Below are 9,194 nucleotides of genomic sequence, written 5' to 3' on the forward strand. Positions count from 1 at the left end.
TGTTTTTGTGTTTGAGATTTAATTGTAGTGTGTTGAAATACACAACTGCAAAACAAACAACAGCAACAAAAATTACCAACAATTTGGTTGTTTAAATAATGAATTCAATGGAATCTACTTCAGGAACAAAAACATTAAACAGTCATAAACTGATGAACAAAGTCTAGTAAGAACAAGTTAATTTTGTTAATTAAAAAAAATTGCATTCATGATTATGTAATTAAATATGTACCAGACAATATTTCCTTTAAAATGATATGGAAAAAACTGCTGACCTACCTAATTTGTATGAATAATCAACATAAAGACTTTCTCTGCATGCCACAAATCATTAAAGGCTTATTTAAAAAAAAAAAAATTTAATAGAAAATTATTCCTTGACTATTGCAAATTTACATTACATTTTTATAACATAAAATATGGATGATTTGTCAAATTTTAAGTGTATTGATTATGCTTTTTTTTAAAAATTGCCTGTCAACCTACTTTCAGCAGGTTTTTTTGTACAAATTCAAAGCTGTTTGAACGACTATCAGTGGAATTAATACGGATTAAAGCCTGAGATTTTTTTTTATGTTATTTCTCATCATATAAATAATAATAATAATCTGTGATTGTGGGTGAGTTGAAACATGAAAAAAAAAATGAAGGCGTCATGAAAAGTCCCATCTTTGAGGTCACATTAACAAAAATAATAATGAAGATGTCAATTAATGATATTTTCTGAACCACCTGTAGCTGTCTGTCATAATAACACAAAATCAACTAAATAGTATAAATAAACTGAGAAATGAATACTCAAAATCAGTTTTAAAATTGTAATAATATCTAATAAAATTCAAGAAAAAAATGTTTTTGTGAACACTTGTTGATTACTGCTGAATTGTTAAGCAGTTGAAATAGAGATATGTTTTTTGGGGGGAGACCAGACAAGACATCATTATAATTTCGTTAGTTTTGCTCATAGTAAATATTGAATATTTAAATTTTTATTATTGCTTTGAGCAGCTGGTGGCCAAAATAAAGTGATTTTATTGATGTTTCTGAACCTATTTGCAGCTTATCTTGTTGAAAATTTACTGAATGTTATGCTGTCTGCTGCCATGAGTAATAACTATAATAATAAAAAAACAAATAGCAACAATAATACATTTATTTCTATAGAAACTTCCCTTCAAAATAAACTTACAGTGCTTTATGACATAATTTTTGCATTCAACACATAATGAAAAGTAATTAAAACTAATAAATAGGACGTTAAGCGTTCAATATAATAAAATCGAGTACTTAATGGTGTGTTTTTCTAACTGCTTTTTAAAGTTAAATCTAGTATTTGATTGGTTGACTGTGGTTGAGTGGTTATATTGGGTGTATTTTGCCTGTTTTCTCAGCAGATGGCGCTGCTGCATTAAATCCCTCTTCTCTTCTGTACATGGAAGCATGATTACACACCTGATGAGTCACTACACCATCCCTGGAAGAGAAAACTGCACTAAGAATAGAGCAACAAGCAACAAGCAGCCTGCACAGCTGAACCAATGGATCCTTATAACAGCAGAAACCAGCTGAACCCCAGCATGAACTCTGACCAGACAGCAGCAGATGTGTCCGGAAACAACCAAACATCTGGAAATGTGGACAAAACTACAGCTGACAGCAGCGACACACAACCAGCAACCAGGCAGCCGCAATAGTAAGTCTCAAGTTCCACTAAAATGATGTGAAATCTGAGAAAAACAGGCTCTGCTGCTTATTAAAGTTCCACTAAAGAGCCTGAATTAACTTTTAAAATCTCTATTCTGGCTGTTTTGTTCTCTGTTTGTGTTATATCTTAATTTCTGCTCCATTATTTGTGTTTATCTACAAGTTGATATAACTCCACTTTCAGTTTCATTTCATGGGTTTGGAAACAGAAACGCTGCCTTCACTGCACCCTGTAAATCCCAGCTGCTGTAGTGAAGTCTGGAAGAAAAGAGGCTACTTTTCTACCAAGATGAAAACAAAAGACACAGAAATAGTTGAAATATTGTCTACAAAAAATGGGCTGATAGAAATAAAAAAACCCCACAACATTATTAATCATTTTAAAGCAGCAGCAACTTCTTGAGTTGTTTGTCCCAATTCCAATATCACCTGAACGCAGCAACATGCGAGAATTTTTTTCTTTTCTTTTGTGTTGTTTGACTGTATATTATTTTTTTCCCCATAAACTGAGGGAAAGTTTGTAGTTTAAGCTGAAAATTCTTACATATTAATGTGTTTTACGCTGTTTTATATTTGAAGAAAGTCAAAATAGGGCTGAAGTTTTAACCCAAACCAAAGATCACTTTATTGTTTCTAATCTGTTCTGCTCTTATTGTTACTATCTTAACCGTAATACTACTATTACTGATGCTGCTTATTGATCCGGGACTTAAAGAGTATTCTTATTGTACTTTCTAAAATGTCTTTTGGTTTTTTGCTTTTTTTTGAGTGAAGAAAAAGTAGGAACAGATAAAAATGGCTTTATTTTTTTCATACATACTGTAAATAAATAAAGATTCTTGAGCAGCACTCTTCATGGACATTATTGTAAACCAATCACTGTTGTATATTGTAGTGTATAATTGGAATTTAAATAACTACAATGATTATTTACAGAAAAAGAAAGCAATTGTTTGAGCAAATCCCTTCATAGACACTAAATTTTACTAACAACAAAATATAATGCAATTTGTTTCATTAAACTCTCCAGTACTATATATGACTTAAAGGTCCAAATGAGCAGATTTTAAGTAAATGTCAGTTCATTATTCTGAAAAAAAAAACTCTTTCACTCTTCAGAATAAGATGCTTCCTATTATCACATGTTAAAATAAAACATATCAGTTGTTGGTCTTCCTTGATCACCAGAAAAATCCATATCGGTTGATTTTCAACTGTATTATCATTTTAAAACATTAGATTTTCAGTCTCTTTATTGATTAATAATCAGTACTGGCTCTGAAAAGTCCATATTGATCAACTTAAACATTGTTCCACCTTTACACTAAATGAATTTTCTGTCCTGCAACACCTCAAAAACTGCTCGAGGAACACGACCAAGAGCTCTGGACATCGAAACCCCTCAAATCCACAAGCTCCACCGCTAATGTCAGCTCGAGTGGCTGTTTTGATGGTGAAAACATCAAGAAAATGTTAGAAAAAGCAGATTTTTTCAACTCTAGATCAACTTTGCAGGAATACCAGCTTCCTTAAATGCAGCAGAGTTTAATTTAAGATTACAATAAAAGTAAATAATCAAGTCAAACGGTCTACAACAGAAGCTGCTTACCAACAAGTTGTCTGTGTTTCAGTGCAGGGGGGTTCACCATCATCCCACCAAACGAAGCTCGACGAAGCCAGATAAAAACAAGTAACTACAATATCCAACTTGACCTCTAATCATTTATCATGTTCTCCAAATTAACAGTTTTTTTTTCTCTCCAGTGGCTCAGAAAGAAGAGGAGGAGCTTCGGAGATGGAAAGAAGTAAACAGACCTTCTGCTGTGCATCTCAATCCAGAGAGACTCGGTAATATTCTGTCATTTTCTCCCGATCAGATTGAACTTTGCGTAATTATCTTCACTTACTGATGTGTTGATTCATGCAGGTGGTCATGTGAGTGAATCTGAAGCCAGACAGAAGCAGCTGGCGAATCTTCGCGGCTCCAAACTGCAGAAAAAGGTAAAAAACATTTAGCACAACATCAATGCAGCTTTAAATGTAGTTAAAAGTCGTATGATATCAAGAATGTAGTGCAGAGAAGCTTTGAGCGTCACCTCGTGCTTTTGTCGTATGTGATGGCAGAAGTTTTCATACTTAATTAAATGCATAATTGCAAGTCAAAACTCTAATTTACTGATTTAGAAAAATCTGTTAAGTTGCAAACCTTATTTTGATGAGATAATAATGTTGCATTAACTTAATATTGTGTGTAATTTAAACTCAAATTTCTGTATTTGTTGATTTAAAATAAAATTCAATTTGTAGTGGGCTTGAAGGACAAATAAATTCCACTAAAGCAATGCATTTGGAGGTATTTAAAATGTGAATATGACCAATAGTGTACAGAATTTATTCTACACCTGCTGATAGAGTTAATTATTTGTGTTGTATTACTGCATGTAGCTAATTTTGGTCATTTAGAAATTGAAAAATGAGAAATTTGGCATCCTACTTTTCAGTTTATCAAACTAGTGGATAAAATTTTTTTTAAAAGTTTTATTTAACAAGTCTGAGGCCATTCATGTTGATTCATAATTTGTGGCCCAATTTAAATTTGTGTTGTTTTTGTGTTTGAGATTTAATTGTAGTGTGTTGAAATACACAACTGCAAAACAAACAACAGCAACAAAAATTACTAACAATTTGGTTGTTTAAATAATGAATTCAATGGAATCTACTTCAGGAACAAAAACATTAAACAGTCATAAACTGATGAACATAGTCTAGTAAGAACAAGTTAATTTTGTTAATTAAAAAAAATTGCATTCATGATTATGTAATTAAATATGTACCAGACAATAATTCCTTTAAAATGATATGGAAAAAACTGCTGACCTACCTAATTTCTATGAATAATCAACATAAAGACTTTCTCTGCATGCCACAAATCATTAAAGGCTTATTTTAAAAAATTTTTAATAGAAATGTATTCCTTGACTATTGCAAATTTACATTACATTTTTATAACATAAAATATGGATGATTTGTCAAATTTTAAGTGTATTGATTATGCTTTTTTTAAAAATTGCCTGTCAACCTACTTTCAGCAGGTTTTTTTGTACAAATTCAAAGCTGTTTGAACGACTATCAGTGGAATTAATAAGGATTAAAGCCTTAGATTTTTTTTAATGTTATTTCTCATCATATAAATAATAATAATAATCTGTGATTGTGGGTGAGTTGAAACATGAAAAAAAAATGAAGGCGTCATGAAAAGTCCCATCTTTGAGGTCACATTAACAAAAATAATAATGAAGATGTCAATTAATGATATTTTCTGAACCACCTGTAGCTGTCTGTCATAATAACACAAAATCAACTAAATAGTATAAATAAACTGAGAAATGAATACTCAAAATCAGTTTTAAAATTGTAATATCTAATAAAATTCAAGAAAAAAATGTTTTTGTGAACACTTGTTGATTACTGCTGAATTGTTAAGCAGTTGAAATAGAGATATGTTTTTTGGGGGGAGACCAGACAAGACATCATTATAATTTTGTTAGTTTTGCTCATAGTAAATATTGAATATTTAAATTTTTATTATTGCTTTGAGCAGCTAGTGGCCAAAATAAAGTGATTTTATTGATGTTTCTGAACCTATTTGCAGCTTATCTTGTTGAAAATTTACTGAATGTTATGCTGTCTGCTGCCATGAGTAATAACTATAATAATAAAAAATAAATAGCAACAATAATACATTTATTTCTATAGAAACTTCCCTTCAAAATAAACTTACAGTGCTTTATGACATGATTTTTGCATTCAACACATAAGGAAAAGTAATTAAAACTAATAAATAGGACGTTAAGCGTTCAATATAATAAAATCGAGTACTTAATGGTGTGTTTTTCTAACTGCTTTTTAAAGTTAAATCTAGTATTTGATTGGTTGACTGTGGTTGAGTGGTTATATTGGGTGTATTTTGCCTGTTTTCTCAGCAGATGGCGCTGCTGCATTAAATCCCTCTTCTCTTCTGTACATGGAAGCATGATTACACATCTGATGAGTCACTACACCATCCCTGGAAGAGAAAACTGCACTAAGAATAGAGCAACAAGCAACAAGCAGCCTGCACAGCTGAACCAATGGATCCTTATAACAGCAGAAACCAGCTGAACCCCAGCATGAACTCTGACCAGACAGCAGCAGATGTGTCCGGAAACAACCAAACATCTGGAAATGTGGACAAAACTACAGCTGACAGCAGCGACACACAACCAGCAACCAGGCAGCCGCAATAGTAAGTCTCAAGTTCCACTAAAATGATGTGAAATCTGAGAAAAACAGGCTCTGCTGCTTATTAAAGTTCCACTAAAGAGCCTGAATTAACTTTTAAAATCTCTATTCTGGCTGTTTTGTTCTCTGTTTGTGTTATATCTTAATTTCTGCTCCATTATTTGTGTTTATCTACAAGTTGATATAACTCCACTTTCAGTTTCATTTCATGGGTTTGGAAACAGAAACGCTGCCTTCACTGCACCCTGTAAATCCCAGCTGCTGTAGTGAAGTCTGGAAGAAAAGAGGCTACTTTTCTACCAAGATGAAAACAAAAGACACAGAAATAGTTGAAATATTGTCTACAAAAAATGGGCTGATAGAAATAAAAAAAACCCACAACATTATTAATCATTTTAAAGCAGCAGCAACTTCTTGAGTTGTTTTCCCAATTCCAATTTCACCTGAACGCAGCAACATGCGAGAATTTTTTTCTTTTCTTTTGTGTTGTTTGACTGTATATTATTTTTTTCCCCATAAACTGAGGGAAAGTTTGTAGTTTAAGCTGAAAATTCTTATATATTAATGTGTTTTACGCTGTTTTATATTTGAAGAAAGTCAAAATAGGGCTGAAGTTTTAACCCAAACCAAATATCACTTTATTGTTTCTACTCTGTTCTACTCTTATTGTAACTATCTTAACCGTAATACTACTATTACTGATGCTGCTTATTGATCCGGGACTTAAAGAGTACTCTTATTGTACTTTCTAAAATGTCTTTTGGTTTTTTGCTTTTTTTTGAGTGAAGAAAAAGTAGGAACAGATAAAAATGGCTTTATTTTTTTCATACATACTGTAAATAAATAAAGATTCTTGAGCAGCACTCTTCATGGACATTATTGTAAACCAATCACTGTTGTATATTGTAGTGTATAATTGGAATTTAAATAACTACAATGATTATTTACAGAAAAAGAAAGCAATTGTTTGAGCAAATCCCTTCATAGACACTAAATTTTACTAACAACAAAATATAATGCAATTTGTTTCATTAAACTCTCCAGTACTATATATGACTTAAAGGTCCAAATGAGCAGATTTTAAGTAAATGTCAGTTCATTATTCTGAAAAAAAAAACTCTTTCACTCTTCAGAATAAGATGCTTCCTATTATCACATGTTGTTAAAATAAAACATATCAGTTGTTGGTCTTCCTTGATCACCAGAAAAATCCATATCGGTTGATTTTCAACTGTATTATCATTTTAAAACATTAGATTTTCAGTCACTTTATTGATTAATAATCAGTACTGGCTCTGAAAAGTCCATATTGATCAACTTAAACATTGTTCCACCTTTACACTAAATGAATTTTCTGTCCTGCAACACCTCAAAAACTGCTCGAGGAACACGACCAAGAGCTCTGGACATCGAAACCCCTCAAATCCACAAGCTCCACCGCTAATGTCAGCTCGAGTGGCTGTTTTGATGGTGAAAACATCAAGAAAATGTCAGAAAAAGCAGATTTTTTCAACTCTAGATCAACTTTGCAGGAATACCAGCTTCCTTAAATGCAGCAGAGTTTAATTTAAGATTACAATAAAAGTAAATAATCAAGTCAAACGGTCTACAACAGAAGCTGCTTACCAACAAGTTGTCTGTGTTTCAGTGCAGGGGGGTTCACCATCATCCCACCAAACGAAGCTCGACGAAGCCAGATAAAAACAAGTAACTACAATATCCAACTTGACCTCTAATCATTTATCATGTTCTCCAAATTAACAGTTTTTTTTTCTCTCCAGTGGCTCAGAAAGAAGAGGAGGAGCTTCGGAGATGGAAAGAAGCAAACAGACCTTCTGCTGTGCATCTCAATCCAGAGAGACTCGGTAATATTCTGTCATTTTCTCCCGATCAGATTGAACTTTGCGTAATTATCTTCACTTACTGACGTGTTGATTCATGCAGGTGGTCATGTGAGTGAATCTGAAGCCAGACAGAAGCAGCTGGCGAATCTTCGCGGCTCCAAACTGCAGAAAAAGGTAAAAAACATTTAGCACAACATCAATGCAGCTTTAAATGTAGTTAAAAGTCGTATGATATCAAGAATGTAGTGCAGAGAAGCTTTGAGCGTCACCTCGTGCTTTTGTCGTATGTGATGGCAGAAGTTTAATGCTGAATGTTGTTTCCAGCTGAAAAAGGAAGAGTTGGACAGAAAGAAGAGACAAGAAGAAGAGGAGAAGCTGCAGAAGATGAAGGACGAGCAGAGGGAGAAGGTGAGAGCAAGAATAAAACAACAAGAATGGCTTTTTTTCAGCCTGTTAGCAAAAGTCATAGTTACAGTGACGCCGTGACGTTATCTTGCAAGCATATAGAAATATTTAACAAATCCATGGATCTAGACTATAAGCTGCATCGCTGCCAAAATCTAATGTGGTGGTCCTTGTGTCATTTCTGACCTTCCCTGAGGATTTCATCCAAATCCGTTTGTCTGTTGTTGAGTAATGTTGCTAACAGACAGACAAACAGACGGACAAACCAACTCCGATCATCACATAACTCCGCCTCCTTGGCGGAGTAATAAAGTACACTGAAGGCTGCTTCGGTCCAGTTGCAGGAATATTGAACAGTTGAATGTGATGTGTTTATGGAAGATCAGCTAATTTTAGCTTCTAGCAACAATCTGCATGTGAGACTTTCAGGGAAAATCAGTAAATTCAGAAAAACTACCTGGATACAGTCTTTTCTCTAAACTGCATTGATCTGTGACTGCACATTGGCCACTCTGCATCACTCTCAAGTTTTAGAAAACACTGAAATATGATAAAGCAGCCAATGTGATGCATTTGCTGTGAAGAAAACTGAACTTCTTTCTGTGGGTGCATCAACTTTCTGAACTCAAGTGTCAAAAAAACTCGTCCTGTGCTGTGACAGATTCAGCTGAAGCAGTGAGGAGTCAGAAATGACAATTAAATTCAACATTCCTTGTAATATAATTAAAGGAGAGCTACCAGATCTTACTGAAGAAGAAGAAAGAGCATTAATCTGAACCTTTGCTCCTAATCACAATCATATTTACAGAATGTGTTCAGAAATGATCAACGTATGGTCAATCTGACACTTAAAATGGATTATTCAGCACCAAAAAAAGGCAATAAAAATGTAGATGCACCAAAATTATGAGCTTAATGAATAAAGATCAGCGCAAAAGAATTTTGAAAGTCACTCTGGAT

General features: G+C 33.3%; 2 protein-coding genes across 2 annotated transcripts in view; both read left to right on the forward strand.

Moving 5' to 3' along the window:
* Nucleotides 1-1,463: 1,463 nt before the first annotated feature.
* Nucleotides 1,464-3,720, forward strand: LOC129350075 (epithelial-stromal interaction protein 1-like). Its single transcript, XM_055015528.1, has 4 exons — nucleotides 1,464-1,693; nucleotides 3,336-3,394; nucleotides 3,469-3,552; nucleotides 3,632-3,720. Exons 1-4 carry the CDS (start codon nucleotides 1,539-1,541, stop codon nucleotides 3,718-3,720), a joined length of 387 nt encoding a protein of 128 aa, XP_054871503.1. The 5' UTR covers nucleotides 1,464-1,538.
* Nucleotides 3,721-5,767: 2,047 nt separating this feature from the next.
* The window catches only part of epsti1 (epithelial stromal interaction 1), a 28,739-nt gene continuing 25,312 nt past the window's right edge, over nucleotides 5,768-9,194 (forward strand). The window contains exons 1-5 of the mRNA XM_055015633.1: nucleotides 5,768-5,989; nucleotides 7,634-7,692; nucleotides 7,767-7,850; nucleotides 7,930-8,003; nucleotides 8,154-8,237. Of these exons, the coding sequence (XP_054871608.1) occupies nucleotides 5,835-5,989; nucleotides 7,634-7,692; nucleotides 7,767-7,850; nucleotides 7,930-8,003; nucleotides 8,154-8,237 (456 nt within the window). The 5' untranslated portion in view covers nucleotides 5,768-5,834. The remainder of the gene's footprint in view (nucleotides 5,990-7,633; nucleotides 7,693-7,766; nucleotides 7,851-7,929; nucleotides 8,004-8,153; nucleotides 8,238-9,194) is intronic.

The sequence above is a fragment of the Amphiprion ocellaris genome, chromosome 11, assembly GCF_022539595.1.
Source record: "Amphiprion ocellaris isolate individual 3 ecotype Okinawa chromosome 11, ASM2253959v1, whole genome shotgun sequence".
NCBI lineage: Eukaryota > Metazoa > Chordata > Actinopteri > Pomacentridae > Amphiprion > Amphiprion ocellaris.

Excerpts from the sequence above, each read along its gene's own strand:
- LOC129350075 (XM_055015528.1), top strand. The coding sequence starts at position 1,539 with ATGGATCCTTATAACAGCAGAAACCAGCTGAACCCCAGCATGAACTCT. Across the intron at positions 3,395-3,468 it reads ACGAAGCCAGATAAAAACAA|TGGCTCAGAAAGAAGAGGAG; the intron begins GTAACTACAATA and ends TTTTCTCTCCAG. Across the intron at positions 3,553-3,631 it reads TCTCAATCCAGAGAGACTCG|GTGGTCATGTGAGTGAATCT; the intron begins GTAATATTCTGT and ends TGATTCATGCAG.